Source organism: Tyto alba, unplaced genomic scaffold (assembly GCF_018691265.1).
Source record: "Tyto alba isolate M040663 unplaced genomic scaffold, T.alba_DEE_v4.0 Super-Scaffold_1, whole genome shotgun sequence".
Taxonomy (NCBI): domain Eukaryota; kingdom Metazoa; phylum Chordata; class Aves; order Strigiformes; family Tytonidae; genus Tyto; species Tyto alba.
The window spans coordinates 24,365,813-24,385,802 of record NW_024881261.1 but is presented as its reverse complement, the minus strand read 5'-3'; the positions used below and the strand labels follow the sequence as shown (position 1 = coordinate 24,385,802).

The 19,990-nt window shown below is 35.5% G+C and overlaps 1 protein-coding gene across 2 annotated transcripts in view; it reads right to left on the bottom strand.

The window, feature by feature from the left end:
* The window catches only part of VCL (vinculin), a 66,590-nt gene that overhangs the window by 18,256 nt on the left and 28,344 nt on the right, over positions 1 to 19,990 (bottom strand). For both annotated transcript variants that reach the window (XM_042796839.1, XM_042796788.1), the window contains exons 3-10: positions 16,380 to 16,530; positions 14,371 to 14,479; positions 11,780 to 11,902; positions 11,333 to 11,493; positions 5,333 to 5,423; positions 3,929 to 4,076; positions 1,379 to 1,532; positions 437 to 612 (exon numbers count right to left, since the gene is read on the bottom strand). In XM_042796839.1, the coding sequence (XP_042652773.1) occupies positions 437 to 612; positions 1,379 to 1,532; positions 3,929 to 4,076; positions 5,333 to 5,423; positions 11,333 to 11,493; positions 11,780 to 11,902; positions 14,371 to 14,479; positions 16,380 to 16,530 (1,113 nt within the window). The remainder of the gene's footprint in view (positions 1 to 436; positions 613 to 1,378; positions 1,533 to 3,928; positions 4,077 to 5,332; positions 5,424 to 11,332; positions 11,494 to 11,779; positions 11,903 to 14,370; positions 14,480 to 16,379; positions 16,531 to 19,990) is intronic.

Below are 19,990 nucleotides of genomic sequence, written 5' to 3'. Positions count from 1 at the left end.
TATCTTTTTCCTCTGAAGTGCTTTGGTAGTACAACGGAGCTCTCTTTTGGCTTTGGTTTGCCTGTCAAATATTCTACAGACAGTAGCAAGAAAATATTTTCTAGGTAGTACAATTCTAGTTACACACTCTGTTTTGTTTTTTTTTTTTTGAGAAAGATAATGTAAGATAAGCTTTGGGATAAAAATCATTAGGTTGAAGCATTAAAAAGGATACAATATTTTGCAAATTAAAATTTTTAAAAGATGTTTAAAATGTCTTCTTATTCAACTTTAACTAGATGCAGGATAAAAACTCGGAAGCATAAGACGTTCATTCCCCATTCTTGGAGGAAAATATATTCCCCAAATAATCATCAATATTCTGATTTTGCTCAGCACTTTGAACTGCAAATGAAAGGCATTCAAATGAATTAATGATGATAAAACTCATACGTACTGTCGTCGCAGATCTGACAGCTTAGCTGTCAAAGCAGAGATTTCCCCCAAGGAACGAAGGATATCATCTCTTTCTTTAGGCTCCTCACATAATTCTGCAACTTTCCTTGCTTCAGCCATAATTCCCCGAATATGTTCTTCTCCTTCACTGCCCCCGTTAGGATCGGCAAGCCAATTCTTAATGGAAAGAAGTTGTGTACAAGTGAAGATAAACAGTTATATTATTTCTATAGAGACTTTTAAACAAAAAGAAATACCGATACAGCTTTCAAAAATTTATTTAACAGAAAATACTTTTCAAAAGTAATTTCTGTTTATTACATACTATGAAGTTGCCCTATTGTCTGGCAGATTTTCTGTTTCGAAAAAGATGTCTAAAATATAAAATCTTCCCAAAGGGTTTACATTCTCTCTCTCCCCAACATTTGCCAACAGTATTTTCAGAAGTAAAATTTAGCTAGTGGCTTTAGAGAGCCATGATCTGGCTTTCAGGAAAAAAATATGTAAATAGATGCTCTTGTGCACAGTGTGGCACTCTTTATAGAGCTCTACCTAAAAAGTTTCATTATAATTTAATTTGTCATATATACATAGTATTTATGTATATTTATATATATAATTACATATGCATACACACATTTAGATAAAATTTATATAGAACGTTCATTATTTGAGGACCATCATCATCACCGGGTAAATTAAGGGAGATTAAGAATTACAAAAATAAAGGATCAGCTAAAAGAAAAAGTAGTTTCATTAACATTGTTAACCCCATAAATTACTGGATTTAAGATTTTTCTTTGTAAAAACAAGTATCCCCTATATGTTCTTCCTAACAAGTAACTGTGTTCTGTTTGGAAACAACTACAAGAATTCAGTATATCAGGTCTAACAGCAGTAATGTAATCATGTTCTGAAGTATTTATTAAATCATTAGTGGTACCTGAGCAGCATCAATCTTCTTAGCAATTGCCTGCTTAGAGTTTGTCATTGCCTCCAATTTGCGGGCTGCATTCTCCACTTTCGCAGTGAGCAAATCCAGGCCTTGTGACACCTGCTGTGCTTTCTGCATAGCCATGGGTGTAGCACCCTGTCCTCTGCCCAAGACAAAAAGAGCATCACAGATTAAGCTCAGGATTGAACAAAGCTCTTTTCTAGCCAAGATGCAATAAAAACCATTTATGAGCATTCCCTGCAATTATTGCCAGAGGTACAGTATTTAATCAGATTCTTTTTTTTGTTTGTTTGTTTCCCTTGGGAAAACAAAAACAACTGAGGAGGAACACCACAACAAGAGTTTCAAATTAAGAGTATAATTTCCCCTTTCCAGAATTTGGCATTTAGCATCCTCTGGGGAATAAACAAGTTGAAGTGTCACAAAGTAAGGTTATTTGAGGATATGGTTCCATTAAAGCACCCAGGGCAAGGCCTGTTATCTCATCATTTATGTATTACTGGAAGTCAGGAGTTATGTCTCATCATACCTAAGTGAGAACAGAAGTCTGAAAGTGAAAGTAAGAGGTCTTACTTGCTTCAATCACATTGTCAAAGTAGATTAAAGGTTACAGGTTATTGGTAAGACTTCTTAAAATGGTGAAAATGATGCTAGCAATACAAATTTGCAGGACTGTAGAAAACAATTTGCAGCACTACCACTGTTTGTTCAAAATGATTATGAGTTAGAAGTTGAATAGAAATATCGCTTCGAATACATATGCCTGAGAACATTAGTTTTGCCTATGAAATCTCATACTCCATTCCAAAATAACCTGACTACTGGAAAGCTTTTTGAGCATATTAACTTTATCAAACTACTAACTTTAAGAAGTCCACAGCAAGTGGAAGGATGACAAGCATGCTACTGAGATGCTAAGGTGTATCTACAGTCAGGTCAGAATCTCAAGAGATGTTTGTTTATACCTTATTTCTCACAGACTGAGTCCAAGTTATTTACATATTAAACCAGCATATAAATTAACTCAGTTGTTAGGAAGTCTTGGTTCTGTCTCTTTCTCTACATCCAAAAATCTCACACAATTCAAAGCTGACACCAGCCAGTGCTTTACAAGAAGTTTAGCCTAATTTGTAATACTCTGTGCAAAAGCTGGTCCACATAAGCTTTTTTATTCTCTCAGGTCAATCACAGCTGGAAATCCAAATGAAGATAAACTAAACACAGCTTCTCATCCATTATCACTACTACCACTATTATAGCTAATATAAATTACTTTAATGACAATATAAACCAGTATACCTGAATTTTGGCTTCTTTAGGCTTTATATAACGAACTAACAATTCTTAATGGAAATAAGCTACAAAACTATTCCAAGCTTGTATACACATCATTGTACCACTTCAGAACCTGGCAGTCTATGGATTTAGAGCGATGGCAGGGAATTTGTTCTTAAGGTAACTCAAAACACAGTTCTCGAAATAGTTTTCATTTGCTCACTTCCTGTACTTCACTAGGGCCTTAAGTCAGAAGAGGCACTTATTTTACCTAAAAGTTTTTTCTTTACATCTTCTTTTATTTAATGAAAAACTCATAACTTGTATTGCTTTTTCTGACAATTTGAAAGATACATTAACATTTAGGAGAAAATATTATACCATGAAACTATTATCTATACCCCTAATGGATCGCAATGAATAGCTTTCTGGGGTTTCCGGGTGTACTATTTTGGGGTGTTGGGGAGGAGTGTTACAGCAAAATAAAGAAACCAGTGTTAGAGCACTCTAGCTTCACAATTTACTACATTGATAAGCAGCTGAGAAACTCCTTATACTCCAAGGCAACTGGGTTGTTCAAACTACATGGAATAGTATTTAGCTCATTGTCTTTATGCCTTCACAAAGGAATATCATACTTTTGACTTTCTGGTGAAAGAACAAAAGGCCATAGTACCTCACATGAAAAAAATATATTAAATTTAAAGAGACTCATCTGCTGCCTAAAACCAAAACCCCTTAAATTCAAAACACCACTGTGAAGGAATAACCAATTTCTAATGAGGAGGCAGAAAACTGATATAGGGCTCTGGTATGCAAGAAATGCACATGAAGTTCAGCGGAATTTATCAGTGACTGATAAACAACTTCAACAACTATTGCTTGTGGTCTAACATCCCAATAAGCACCTAAAAACTATAATATTCAGGTATCTTACAGCCATCGGGGTATATCCTCTTTGGAGAACAGACCTAACAGTAGATTTAAAAATTTCATTTCTGCCTAATTTTGAGAAAGGTTATATGTTTGACATTAAACAAAATCTGAATTATTTACCTGAGCAATTTTGCTCATCATCATAATGTTATATAATTTAAGATTTCATATATTAAAACATATTATTCTTATCAGAAGAGAGTGGAGTAAAAAAAGGAAAAATACAGCTACTGGCCTGCTCTCCTACAGGTTAGAAGTGATAGCTGCAAGTTCAGAAAACCTGTTTTAATAGTACTGGAAAACTGTCTATTAAAAGTAATAGATTACCTAGCTCGGAGGTCAGCCAGTTGATCAGTCATCTGGCCCAGTGTTTTGCATGTTCCCAGAATCTCTCTGCGTTCCTTGCCTGCACACAGTTCTCCTGCTTTTCCAGCTTCATCAAGGATCTGCCTTATTGCTTGCTCACCAGCATCCCCTAAAACGCAGAGTCAGTTACTAAAACAAACAAGACATCCCTTGACATGTATGAGTAAACTGTCAGTCTCATCATGTCCCACCACATTAACTGCATTAGGTTCAGCCTTGAAAATACATTTATTGAAAACGAATGGATATACACAAAATGTGATAATTATATTGGGACAGTATTTCTGAAACAATATAGCATAACCTTAATGAAATACCTGGCATATGATGCACAAGTCATTTAATCATTGTGTTGTCACAGCTTAATTTCTATAAATATTTCACTTACAGAATCTATAATTCAGGCTAAGGAGGAAAAGAGCAACATGGCAAGATTCATGTAGCCTTAACCTCAGCCAGTTGCAAATCTGACTTCATTTGGTCTAAAGGAAATGCAAGAACAACATTCCCTTTACTTTCAACCCACCTTGATCCCAGAAGTAAGACACCAGTAAAATCTGATTTGCAGTTAAGCTCTACAATTATCTTTGCATTTGTCCTTAGATACACATTTTTAAATAGTTTATTTCATTAATTGTCGGTGTCAATGATAGAAGACTTTGAAAACAACTTTGCGGTTTTTGGAATTGAGTGTGGCAAGGAGAATGATGTCAGAAGTAGTATAAGCAGCAGCTCCACAGATAACAACAAATCACTTCCAAATTTTACAACTGTATTATTTTGGCTTCAATTTCAGAGGAAGTCTTTCAGATAACGTCTTTCAAAGTCCAAATGGAACAGGCCTCTATCCGGTTTTATTTGATTTAAAGATGCATACAAAGGCAAAACCTCTACATAATTAAAGGTAACTATAGTTACACTATTTATAGCAGATTTTAATGTTATAAATTTTATGTCAAGACTGAAAGAAAAATGTTTAAAAAGATTCTGTTAGGGAAACCTAAGGTACACAAAATTGAAAATACAAAAGGAGGGATTTTAAGTATTAGCAACCACCACAGTTAAATACTGTTCAGTGCAGCTTACAGGTTTTTGTTTTCACTAGTAGAATGCAAAGAAAACCCACGCACATTTTACAAAGTATACTGTGTAAACAACTGAAAAGCAGCAAAGCTTTCTGGGTCATTAGACACAACTTGCTCAATCTCCAGTACCTAAAGAATGGAATAAATACAGCCTCCTTCAGAATGATCCACTACCTATGGGTTATTAATGCTTAAAGGCAATTTTGCTTTAAACAACAGAATTGTTCAGACCTTTAAAAATCAAAACCCTTTGTGCTATTATTTTTTTTTTAAATATTACCTGGAGGTGCATTTGGATCTCTCAGCCAACCTTTTGCCTGGTTCATCTTTGAATCTATTAAGGCTAAAGCTCTTTTCATGGCTTCAGTATCCTTTACAAAAGAGAAACCAGCAAAATGATTCTCAAAAAATCAAAGCACAAATAGTCACCACAGCCAAAGCAGACAGAAGTTCTATAAAACAGAGTCTACTTACAGAAACACAACCATATAGGCAGCTCAAAACCCATTTTCAGACTAGCAGGTCATAATCACTTATTTGCAATTAAGACAGACATTTTCATTTCATTCAAAATGCAGAAAATATGCATGCAATTTTAGTGATTTTTCTATTTCTCTGTTGACTAGTGTTTTAATTTCTAAAATCAGAGCTCTAACAAGCACATATCTAGGAGTTAGTTCCATTTTTTTTCTTAATGTACATCAGGGCACATAGAAAAGTTTAACAATGAGATTAGAGTAAACTTGAAAAACAGAAATTGATCAAGGAGTTTTACTACTTACTGCAGTGTAAAAGGCTGCACATCTGCATTTTTTCACCTGATCTGCTGCTTAAAGTCAAACACCTGCTGTTTGCAGAAAAATAGACTGCTAGCTAATTTCTGGAATTCTCAAATATGGAGTTTAATGTCTTAGGAGACAAACACATGTATTCACACCTGGTTGTTCTAGACTCAGAACTCCTTTGCGAGGAGCATCAGAGAAGTTGCTGCTTTGACTATTATGCTGCTATTATCCAACACCCCTTTGACTAGAGGAGGTAAAACCATACAGTTCTCACTTCTCTGCATACGCTGTTAATTGTTCATGTGTCATCTCTCCACTAGAGGCCAGAAGTCTTCTGTCTTACACAAATGGAAAGACAGTAAAAAGCCTAACAAGTACCTTAAGTAGCAAGTTGGGAAAAAGCCAAAATAGCTTTTTACCACACATATCAAGGAAATAATTTAAAATGCATCTAACATCCCACGATTAGTATACAGATAATAAAAGAAGCCTGGCTCTTGTATTATTAACTGAATTGGACTGTCCATGTCTCACTCTTACGAAGAGGAGCCTACTAGCATCAATGGTCAGTATCTGGTACAGCATGTGATATTGTGACAACACTAAAGAACTGCCTCATTTTTGTGGAGCTGTTCATTCTGCATGCTTAGTCTCAAGGATACATCATTGTAAATGTTCTGGCATTTTTATTCAGGCATGTCGGTCTGTCAGCTATTCATAAGGTGCTATAATAAAATTCAGCAACCAAGTTGCTAAAGATCATGCGACAGTGCTGAATATTTTTAAAGGCTCTTGAATTGCAGCCTGAAAGAGAGCACCAAAAGCAGAATAATTTTCACCTGGATGATTGGTTCTCAAATACAAAAAATGGGTCTCGGAGCTTAGGTCAGGAGCTGATTGAAAAAACTTCAAACGGGTAGGATATGCAGCTAGGGGTGGGAGATGGGCACATTCTTTTAAAAGCCATCTTCTCCGTGGCTCGAGAATTGTGCATTTATTATATGATAAGAGACAAATAATCATTTAAGTGTTCAAATGTATATATAAACTTTACTAGCTATGAAGGTAAGTGTTACAGTTTTATGTTGTTTTATGTATGTGCTGAAGCTACTTTAGGTTGGAACAAAAGTCTACTGCAGGCTTGTCTACTCAGAAATAATTTGAAACAAAGAACTAACTGAATTTTTAAAAAGGCAACAGATGTTGCTTAGTGTGTTGATGAGATGATAGGTGTGGGATGGCTGAGAAAAGGAGAGTGTTGGGAAAACTGTCTTTGCCCCTCCCTTTTTACTAACAGGCTTTTGTGTTGTCTCAGCTGCCTGCAGAGCTGCAGTTTCAGCAAAATTGTATAGTAGCCTCTGAATCTGAAGTCTTATATCAGGGGACAAAAATCAAGAGTATTTTAGCTTTTACACTTGTGATTTTATAATTACTAGCACTACCCAAGAATAACAGGATGCATCTGTCCTACCATATGAAGGCTATATAACTGGATTGCTCTGCAGCGTAAATCTTGCTATCCTGTGTGACTCTGCACTGTTTTCAAAATACTGTCCCCCTTCTCCTATTAAAAAAAAAAATCTGGTGAAGTCCTATTGGAGCAGTCTAAGTCTCCCAGGATGACTGCTCTTAAAGCACAAATTTACCATCTTCACAGCCCAAACTGCCATGGCAAGGAATCCCTCTTAGCATTAGCCTGATAAGGAGTTTTCATTGCAATAAGACAAGTAATTTTTAAATAGGAACTTAAAGCACATGCTTAACTAGGTTTCTTGGTACTGCACTTTTTCCACCACAGGTATGTCTTCTGTCAGATACTTGGCAAGCAACAAAGGTGTAGCAATGCTGAAATGTTTGGACTTACCCAGCAATTCAGACTATTTAGCAGAAAGAAAAGAGTAGAAATACTCAATTTAAACAAAACAAAGTTGCTCAGGAGTCTTCTTGCTTGAAATTGTCTTGATATTCCCAATTTCTGGATCTGTTTTAATGTCTTGTTCCCTCCTAAACAGCTTAGTATGTTTAAAGCTTTACTTTTGGGGATTTGCCAGCATATTACAAATTGCAATGAAGAAAAGAAAAAAATCCTACAGCTATCCTACTAAAATGTTTCATATAGAGTATTTTTATCGGCAAAAAAGGATTCTTTCCCTCCTCTCCCCACAGTTCCCCTGTTGGCAAAAGGAATGTCATTAACAAAAACGGCACTATTACCTTTTCAGAAGAGATAAACAACTCAAGTCAATCAAGTTAAACAACTAGGGTATCATAGTCTAAAGGGAAAAGAGCAAGTTGGCTTTTTGTAAATCAGTTCCTGAAGCAAATGAGCACTCATTCAAGATACCTTCATGCATCATTTCTGCCACTACCAAGAATTTTAAGATTATTCATGGAGCAGGTGTATTGGCACTGCTTTGGAAAGGAGCAAAATGAATCCTACAAAATCCCTTGTTGAATATAAAATACAGCCTCTGACTCAAAGTGATCTAGTCTAGTGATATCTGCATTTCATTACCAAAGAAGGCAATGTTGAAGAAAATACGCAAAGCCAGCCTTCTGGCAGAATAGATGGCTTAGTCACCACACAGGGTTCAACCCTGCAAGATACAAGATACTTCTCAGCTTCCTGCAACTTTTAATTCCTTCTATTTCTATCGAAATGGAAGATGACTGCATTGAGTGTTACTTCAAGTTTATTTAAAAATAAACATTATAAATAAGTGAAACAAAAACAAGAGGAAGATGAACTCTCTAAAATGAAAAGTTCAAGGAAAAAAGTACGAAGCTAAAAAAGGGGGGAAAAATACATTTTGTTTTTTTCAAGATTTTGTCAGAGATGAGTATTTGCTCAGTATTTCAAATCTAATTCAGCATACTATTTTAAAAAAATCCAGTGCTGGTGCAAGCAGAGATTATTGCAATCCAGTAACAGTAAAGTGCATTTCAGAGTCTTTTAGAAAGACCAACAGAATAGTTTACAAAAAAGCCTAAAACTCTGGTTCCATACACTTGTTCATTCCCCACTATCTCTAGGTAGATTTTGTGATACTTCAGTGTATAAACAATTCAAGATAGAATAATGAACATAAAATAAATTTCAACATCAACAATAACATGTACTACACAGGTAAAAATTCAAGACTCTGCATCCCCAAACACACCTCAGTTTGCTCCAGAAAATCATGGGGAAAATATATTTCCCTTGATCTCCAGGCACAAAATGCATGCAACAGTAATCTCAAGTGGAATTAAACATCTCCTCCATCTCCCTCCCAGAAAAATAAAGAGCAAATCAGCCATTAGATATATATGCAAATACAGGAAAAGGCCTGTAATAGGTGGCCATTAGCAAGTTGCCTGCTTCTTCATCTCACTGTGTTTTTCAACTCAAATTCTTTGTCATAGCTCTTTGGTTCATGCCCAGTGCTACAGTTCCAAATTGTCAGCTTGCCTTAATTCAAACACAAAGATACTTGATTGCACTAGTCTATACAGCATATTTATGCATGATGCATAATGTCCAATATTTTCCAATTGGAAATACTGATAATACACTAACTATTTTCTTAATAAAATCCTTTATTAATCTGCCTCGCTAGCAAGAGGAGTAAGAATTCCCTAAAGCTAGCTTGCCAACTTTCTGCAATAGTCATTTTTTTTTTTTTACCACAAAAAATTCTAAATTTGTTGTGCAAAATAAAACTGTATTTTGTGAAATACAGGAATGCTTAAATCCAAGAATAAAACTGAATTGAAAAATTGCACATATAAAACTGAAGTTTTCGGCCCAAACCTAAAGAACACGAACCCTCTGAAGCAAAGGAAGGCTGCTAGTGAAATACTATGGAATGGACAAGATTCCTGATTTAATAAAGCTTTCTGGGCATGCAGAAAGCTTGTTCCTGCATGACCAGACCCTTTATTTGTAGCTACAGAGACTAGTAACATAAATTAACACAAAAGCATTCAGCAAGAATGTGCTCTAAAATCTTAAGCTAACTCTAATCAGACTCAAAGACAGTCTTACTGCAGTTCAGCTTGCATTTACCATTCTCTTAGTGACAACCAATTCTACATATAGCTAGGCAGAGCTATTAAGATCCTTTTAAAACCTCTGTGTGTATAAACATAAGTATGGTGTCACAGCTGGCACACAAATAAGAAGTTGCACAGCACACAGTCTGCACACAGCACAAAATCCCACATACATGCTGTTTGGTTTTAGTAGAAGTAGAGGTGTAGGGTGTGGAAGAAAGCTTACCTTCTAAAGGTGAGAAAATGGTAAGAAACAGGAGAACAAAAACAGAGATGCATAAAAGTAGTCATAATAAGGAAGTGATAGCGACAAAATAACTCAAAAGGCAAACTAAGGGTCAAAGTGCCAAACAATATAGGCCAGAGTGATTTTAATGCCTAGATTACATCAATGTTAGATTTTCTGCAAGATTTCATTTGTTAATAAGTCTGGCTTCATGTCTCCATATTTTCTTTAAATGTATTTACAGTTACTTGATGTTCATAGCACTAACTCTTTAAAAAATCCCTTCAGCAATTTACCTCAAGGTACTCAAAAAAATTGGCAAGAATTTCAGTTAGGCAGCTACATTTATTTGTAAGCCCACAACGCCTCTTTTACAATGCTGTCTGTCAGACCTGCTTTATGGTCTGCTAGACATTTCAAGTATCTTCAGTGGGTATCACCTAAGAGCACCACTTAACTCCAGGTAAGTGGTTGCAATCACTTACACAGCTTAACACTGAGTTGTAAGGAACCAATACCACCCATATGCCAGCTTCACAGACATCATACCTATCCAAATAGGCTATTCGGTCGAACACATATTTCTTTGAGACAAGACAAACACTTGAAATTTACTCTCATGTCCAGACTAACAACAGGGCAGGGGGAAAAGGGAGAGATGTTCAAGGAGGGATCCCCAAAAATTGACTAAAATTTCTTAGTTTCTCAACTTTTGCACAAGAAATATGACAGCAGCCTATCTTTTCTAGTAGCATCTAGGAGAAAAATCTCAGGTAATCTTACTTATGAATGCCTAGTTACAAGACCAGTTTAATGTCTAGCGCAATAACTTTTATACCTTACTTCCCTCTGTCAAATATGTAGGGTAGCTAGATATAGAAAGAAAAAAAAATATTTTCTGAGAGGAATATGCTATATTCCAGGGTTTCCTAATCATGCCAGAACTAAACTGTGAACAAACCTAAGTCTTTTGTTTGAGCATTCAGATGCAGTAAACCACTGAGCCACCTTCAAATGCCACACTCCTTTAACTTAGCTTATTGAGAGAAATCTAATTTTGAAAGATACATTAATACAATCTTCAGCCTTGAAGAGATTACATGTGATTACACAGTGTTACAAAACTGATGCACAAACACATATTTCAACAGTCTCAAAACCAAAAGTTTGTAAGTGTATAACACAGTAGATAAAAATTAAGACTTCTATATACAAATGTAGGTGTGAAATGTACCTTGCTTGCCCAGGCATCTTCATCCCAGGAAGTGAGTTGTAATACACGTATTATTTCATTTATCTCAGCACTCATTTTTTCTACAGTGAAATTGCGATTTTTCAAGGCCTCTTCTATTCCCTGGCTTTTAGAATTTTTTGTGGTTACAAAAATCTTCATAGCTGTGAAAATACCACAGATTAGAGAAAGGTACATGCAAGATACGATCAGTGCTTAAGGTGATCTCCTACTGCATTTATACAGAGGTAACACTTTTTTTTTTTTTTTTTTTTGCATGGACCATTTTATCTCAAAGAGATTGCAGTTTTAACACAAGAAGCACAGTTATTTGAAATGAGTACAGAAGCAATGACAAGGCTGTTATTTTTAATAAATAGAAGACATTTGAACTCCTCTTCAAAACACACAGCAATTCAGAATGATATTAAAAATTAAAGACGAAAATACCTGAAATGAGTACTGGCAATAGCTCCTTCACAGTATTCATGGAGTTTACCAGCATAACCCTGTGTTCCTGATGAGTTAATTCCTGTTGTCTCTCATCAATCATTTTGGCCATCTTTGTCATTCCTAAAGCAATTGAACGTAATCATAAATAAAGAAACACAGTATTAAGTCTAATTTGCAACAACTGAGCTTTCTAAACAAGAACAAAGCCTGAGTTATGACAACTATAGTGAAGTTTAAAACTTAATTTTTATATTAGCAGCTGTTATTTCAAACACAGTCCAGATGCTTCAGAGAAGCCACTGATTCAAAATCTAGACACTAAACAAAGTAGAATGGACTCCTCAAAATTCTTTATTTAAAATCCCAGCAATAAACAGGAAAATACCTGTAATGACTGCTTTAGGATATGAAGTCACTTCATGAACACTGGAAGCTAATTTATGGGGGTTTTTTTCCTTTTCTGTTAAGACTTTGTCAAAGCCTTAAGTGTGAATGGCAGAAAAGGGAAAAACCAGGGGTTTTTTTGTTTGTTTGCCTTAAGATTCTACCATAGTTCACAAATTGTATCTATTTATACTTCAGTTCTGCTAGAAATACTTCAGTGCTCTACAAGTGCAGAAAGAATTAAATTTATTCTAGAGCAAATCTATTTTCAACAGCTAAGACTTGTGAGGTTTACCACATAGCACACGTAGAAACTTCAGACACAGCTTCATAAAAGTTTAAGCTGATTTAAACTGGTGCTGTTGTGGTCCTACTCACTCACTCTCCTGCAAGGGACAAAACTGGAAGAAAGCCGTATACTCTTTGGCTGAATTACTTTTCTGCAGGTTAGAAACTTAGGCATCTTAACATAAAAAAAAAAGTTATATAAACTTTAATGACAATACGGAAAAGTAATGGAATCCTCACACTGACAGCATAGAGGGGCAAGCTGTGCAGAACCACCTCTCCTTTCAAATGACAGAAGACTAAATAGGCAATTATATTCTCCTCTCTGCTTCCAATGGAAAACCTATAAGCACTTCGTTGATTTTAAGTGTACATGTTCATATTCCTATTATTTATATAATGCTTACATTAACAGTTAAGTTCAGATACCCTCTGATATTGCTGAAGGCAATAAGGACTACAAGCATAAAAAGTTTTGTGGGCATGGGCTGCAAATATTGAGCAGCATTCGGCTCAGGCAAAGACAGTGCCTCTGTAGCATGCCAGAAGCACAAGATGAGCTATTTATTCAGAACAGCATGAGTTTAGAGAAGATCATTTACAATAAAGGTACAAGCCTACATCTCACTGTAAGAAATTAAGAGACTTGCCCAACACCTATTACCTCTATTACACAAGTAACAGCAAATTATGCCAGTGAGGGTCAACAAAGTCCCAAATGCTTGTGACTGAGACAGAGTAAACTGAAGTTGGGAGAAACTTCCATTTTAAAGACTTGGAAAACGATGACCACAGAAAAACTGAAATTGTATATAACAAGTCAAAGAATGAGTTTCACAGAAAGATGGCCCTTTCTGCTTCTCCTTGTCCTGTTCAAAATGAGGCAAAATCTATTTAGTTGAAGGTGACTTCTCACAGGACGTAAAAAAAAAGTTTAGCACACACTACACCTTCATATTGAACTTAAGTTTTTCACATCCAGAGACAGGGTATAGTATAAACGTTAAATAAAAACAAGATGATCTACAAACATGCTATGTGATACGACAGCTGCTAGTCATTTCATTTATGAGCTAGTTATTCTTACTCTACATATTTACTCTTATTTATATAAAGTACTAACTAGATTCCTGCTCTGTTTATATAAGCATTCTTTAGTTCAGTGTAACTAATTCCATCATCTTCCTAGATTACCACCACAACATCTAGATTTTGTTAAATACCTAAACTACTTTATGCTTGCTGAAACTAAAGCCTTTGTGGTGGTAGATGACAGAGATTAATAGGTTTCCTCTATAGCAATCCAGTGCTTCACTTACCAACCACTTCCACCATTGAATGTGTGAGTTAACACAGTGAAGTAACAAGTTCTGAAGGAACATCAAATAATGAACAAAAATAATTTCTGTAACAACTGGGCTTTTGTATTATACTGCAAAACAGCTATTTCTGCAACCTCAATAAGATGCTAATATATGATATGTAGCTTATACTCCTCCAGGAAATTCCTTCTAGGCCTAACCATCTCAGTTAGTACAGACATTTTATCAGCCTAACGGACTTCATAGTTGTGAGTGCTTAATTACACAGCTTTTTCAATTTTTTTATTTTACTCTTACTAATGCATGCTTACTTCCCTCATATAATATAGGAAAAGTACAGTACATATCATCTGTGTAGTGCATATCATTTACTAACATCTTGACTCTTCTGCATTCTAAAGAGAGAATGTGAATCAGAAAATAGTCATCATTCACCCTCCAGTTCAAAACTGTTTCCAACAGACACTTTCAAAGCAACTGCTTTTATCATTATCCAAGCACTCAAAACTTGGGTGAGAAAGCTGCTGGAATAAAAAAAAGGTAGTGAGAAAGACTATACTTAGGATGTTTATGATAGGCTGTAGCAAATCAAACCTGGCCCTAGATTCTTTGTGTACGTCACCAAATCCTCCATAGTCTCTACTACTTCCGCCACAGTCAGATATTCCAATATTCCTTTGCAGACACGGATGATTTTACGGACCTAAAAAAGGAACATTCCATCATTTGTTAGATGAAGCTAAGTTACGCTTGAGTTAAAAATGCAAGCTTATTATTAGAACTGAATAGGTATAGCATTTGCTAACATGACATATGGGCAATCACAAAGGTCTGGGATACTGATTACGTTAGCCACAATTACTCGTGAGTGCTGTATTGACAACGGCGATATTTAATCAGCATTCCACTCTTCAGAAACACAAAATCCCACTTCCAGTGTTTTCACTTTCTTTGATAAATGAAGGAGAGCATTGAGAAAATAGGTTATAAGGAAGTGCATTTAAGTATGCTGGCATCCTTGAAGTTTTTAATTGCAATTTCATCAATAAAAAATGTTTAACTTAAATCACAAAGCAAAACTCCATTAAACAGGCTCGAAGCTTTCAGCAGAAATGTTATTCACCATACAGCTTTACATATGGATAAAACATTATCCAGAATTCCAGTGGGAAAGATAGATCCAAGATTTTCAGCTTTTCAGAAAAATCTGTGAAGACTGTACTTCATTTACGTCTGGTCATTTGCCTCAGCTTAACTTTTTCAGTTCATACTTGATTCCAAAACAGAGTTCTCTGTCAGTCTCCTGAACCACATTATTTCTGACACCACCACATACAATTCTCATTGAAAAATTAATTAACATTTAATTCATATCAACCACATGCTGTGTTCAGTCCCTAAAACAGATCACAGTTTCCTCTAGAAGTCATTTCAGTTTTGTCCCAATGTTAGTTTACCTTGAAGCACAGTAGGATAGAGACATGCCAACTTTTGTATTTGTGAGAAGTCATTCATTCCAGACTAATATTGTTCTTTTGGTTAACATGCAGTTGTCAGACTAGTTCAATGAAGCATTAACTCCACAAAAGTCAACTCATTTCCTAAACACTAGAAGCAGGGAGATTAAAAGCTATTAATTTCCTTGCAATTCTGTCCTATAACACTTTGTAGTATCTATCAAAACCAACTTAAAATAATGAATAATCACAAGTGCCATGGAGAAATCTCACAGCATTCTCTTAATTTCAGAGGAACGTGCTAACAGTACCATGAGCTGATTAAATGAGAGACAAGAATGACATGTTAGACTACTCAGAACAGCAGGAGGAGCAACACAATTTAATAGATTAACAAGCTGTCATACGGGTGAAATTTGGAATTAACATCAGCATTTCTAGCACTGTGAGCTTCATTTCCTTGTAATACCCTAATATTTACTATCTAGATATGAGCAAGACTCCTCATTACCAAAGAGAGGATCACAAGAGTAAGTAAGATTTGTAACAAAGAAACATTTTTCCAATATAAGACACTCAAAACCTCCTCTTTAAGTTTTCTTGCAACTCTGCATTTTTTTGTCCGTCACACCTCTGAGTCAGTTTTTGGCTTGTGCAGTAGCCAAAATGTAGCAACTGTTAGTTCTATCAGAACACATCTTCTGGCTGACCAGCTAGATGGTCCAAATTTGTATTACCTCCCATGCCCCAAGGACAATTAAATTGCCACAGCTAATGAGTCAGATAGACATGTTAGAAAGTGGCCTAATGCTTTTCAGTGAAGGGATACAGAGAATATAAGAATCAGTAATGGGTATGGTGAAGGGAATACAAAAAAGTGTCAGGAAGGGTTGATGGAATCTGGCCTTTTTGAGGAATAATTGCAGGGAATGCCTAAACATTATGTCATATAAAGATGCTCTTCACAAAACAGAGCAACAAGTATAAGCTCCTTCTGACAGAAAGGAATGAAAAATATGCTTCCAGTCAAGCTAAAACAATCAAAACCACATTTATCTACTCAATAGTTTAGAATAGCTACTTCAGTTAGGTGGATATTTGAATTAATTGTGCAGATACCTATGTCAGTCATGTTGGGATTCCTACCTCTGCTTCATCAAATGTCAGAAGTAAGTCTGACGTTCCAGAAAGGATGCCCCTTGATCCATCAATCAGATAGTCACGAGCTGGTACTGAATAAGGATCTGCTTGCAGCATCTGGGCTGCCCGAACAAGTTTGGTGCAGGCATTCTCCACTCTGTAGAAAGTCATCGGACAAAACTTGGTGATTAGTTTCTGTCTATATGACAACAGACTTTAGCAAATGCTGGATTTGGTTTTAACTTTATTACTTAAAGCACTGCAAGCAAACAGATCATTCTGAACCTTTATAGTTTAAAAAGCAAGAGTATTTACTGTATTTATTTTAACAAGAAAGTAACCAGCAACTGTAAGACACAGTTTTTCAGAAGTCATTCAATCTTCTAATGTAAGGCATGTTTGAAGTATCCCATGTACAGTAGTCAATAAATACAATGTCATTAAGGAGAGACAAAACACCTTTCATTCTTATGACAAGGGCCGGGGACAAAACAATTGCTCTTTTAGGACTTCACAGTCAAAGTAATTGTTAACTTTTACCAGCCTTGTATTTGCATTGTCATTCAAGAAGCAATTGCTATTAATAAATATTAAATGATAGCTACACATTAAGACAAAAAGAACATAGCATTAAGAAAACCAAGACACTGCGCCTTGCTCATTGAAGCTGCAGCCTGGATCTTCAGAGTGTTAACACTCACGACATAAATAGCATTTTAAATAGCCACAAGATTTAGTGATAAGGTATGAATTAAAAACCAGCTTGCAATGCCAGACTTAAAAGCAGAAAGGAGGTTTTGCAAGATATTAAAGTATGTAATTACAATAACACATAAAGTACTACAATAAGCAAATGAACTCTGAAATTAGGTTCCATCAACCCATTTAACATCACAATTTTAAAATATCAAGAACTTGAACATTGAAAAGCTTTTGGTTTTACTCTCTTCTTGTAATTACTTCATGACAGCTTACATAAATAAAAAAATCAGACTTCACCTCCATGTTAGCCATGCCACTCACAACTGTAGTTACTGACTACACTGACTGACTTTCCTCCATTCTCTCCCGTTTCGTTGACAGAAATGTAAATGTACCCTAATACACAGGCTCTATGCATAAGTGCTATGTGCTCTTTCAAGTTACAGGAGGTTCCAACAAACATTAAACCCTTTTATTACAGCAATATTATATCTTATTGCAATTTTTGCATGCTTGTCATATAGCCCATTTTTTACTGACCACTTGAACATAACTCTTTTATACTTTCAGTTAAGTACTATTGGAAAGTTACACAGTTATCCCATTTTCTCCCCTATGTTCCCTGTTAACACAAATGGCAGAATTTAATGGTTACATCTAAGTTTAACTATACAAGAAATAAGACACTCATTACAGGAAAACATACTTTTTTCAGAAAGTAAAATTTTCAGCTAAGGTCTCCCTAGAGTAGATCAAATTGGGCCAGCTGACCTTATAACCTGCTCTTTAGTGAGACATCTGCTCAGCACATCAGATGGTGGTAACTCGTAACTGAGTAAGAAAATACAGGAGGACTTCAAGGCAGAAAGTGGGAATGGTGTGCTCATTAATATGCAATGTACTTAGTTGTATTATCAAAGTCAACTGACTGCATTAAATTAGATTTCCACGCTTGCTTCTCAAATGTATTCTTTTCAACTCCACCAAGAAAGGGATTAAACAAATCACCTATTCTGCCAGCTAAGAGCTGTAGGCTCAGAAATACTTAATTTCCTACAGTTCAATTTCACGGTCATCTGTTTAATACTATAATTATCTCAAGACTGGCTTTTTTCAATTGTAAAGAAAGGAATTAACATAAATGTTTATTACCCCAGAAGTCACCATAATTAACAAAAATAAGGTTTCTAAAGACTCAGAGTTTTCTTCTACAGTTTTTAGAGCTGAACCTCCAAAGGTAAGCTTGCATTTTACTTGTACAATGTCTGTTTTGTATAAACTTATCAATGCATTTGAAAGTCTCCAGGAGTGTGCACTATGTACAAAAAAGCAGAATGGTGTTTAAAAATCAGACACCACATATCCCTGGCTAGGAAACAAAATGCTATTATTTTGGGAAAAAAGTAATTAAATTAATTTTAAAAAAACCAAACAAACAAACTACAACAAAAAAAAAACCCTGCAACACTAAAAATAATCACTGAAATTAACCACTTGTTCTATCACAAGAATCAAACACATTCAAAAGTTTTGAATAGAAGTTCATTGCTATGGTGAATTTTCTAATCCCTGTATGATATCACAACCTAAAAAAATCCCAGCTTTATAAAAAAATGTATATTTATTTTTAAGGCATGGTTACAATAAAGCTATGTTAACACCAGTCAACTTCTTTCTGGAAAAGACACAGGTCATGATATTTCCAACCATACTACTTTCAGTAGTCAATCAGCTAACAGTTCCTGTTAGCGTGTTCCTTATGAAATGTGAGGAAAAAATTTAGCTTACGCTAAACTACCATTTTAGTTTTTATGTTTTAGGATTGATCTCTGCTTTTCCCAGAGATGCCTGCCCAAAAATGCCAGACAATGTCTTTGATGCTTGAATAATGCTCATTTCAATTACTAATCACTTTTGTAGTGAGTAAACTCACTACAGTTTAGATTACTTGCAGTTCTAGAAATATAAATTAAAAAACAAGTATTTTACATTAACATTAATTTGTTAATAGTTACCAGCAATTCAGCTCCAGCTTGGCTACCAAAATAATGTTAATATAGAATAGCATTACTGCTTGATTTGTTAAATGAGTTTGCATGTACAAGTTGAATGCAGACAAATTTTTATTCTCAGTGTAAATAAATCAGGTGTTACCCTATTCATTGCCTACAGATTACAGCTTTTTTCTTCTTTGTAAGAGAAGTATAAGTAATATGAACACATTGCAAAACATCTGATGTAAATTACATGAACTACTCACACTCTCCAGTGATTAAGACAATTAAGGTAAAGAACATGGCATTTTTTAACTCTAGGTAATAGTTCCAGCATGGTTTACGTCAGTAACAAGCAAAGGGATGCATGATACCTTCTCAGCAGTCAGCAAATTATTTTGCTGCACAATCGTGCTCCTACTGAAAGAACTTTACAGATTACCATCATATATATTCATTATGAACACTCAATGTCAGTCACAAGCAAGCCAAAATCCAAGCCTTTGAAAATAATTTACAGATCTTCTCCCTCATCCTCCAAGAGCAGTTCCCTCAAGACTGGTGGTCCTTTTGAATGGAAAAATATGGACAGGGAACGCAGTGCTGGCGCATGCACACTGCTCTTTACCCCCTCATCCATGTGCCTGCACAAGTTCTCCTGGAGCACTCCCTTAAAGAGGAATGCCAATTCCTGAACTAACACTTCAGAAACAAAATCCCCTCCTCTCAGGAAAGAAAAATACAACCCTCATTTGTTTCTCTTCCTGCATCCAAATCCAGTCCTTTAAAGCACTAAAAGGTAAGACTCCCTTGGCAGCTCACCTGTGACTGTCACTGGTCCCTACAATACAGATAGCAGTGACAATACACTCCATAGTGTTAACAAGGAATTGTAAACATGTACTAGTTTGTTTTAATATA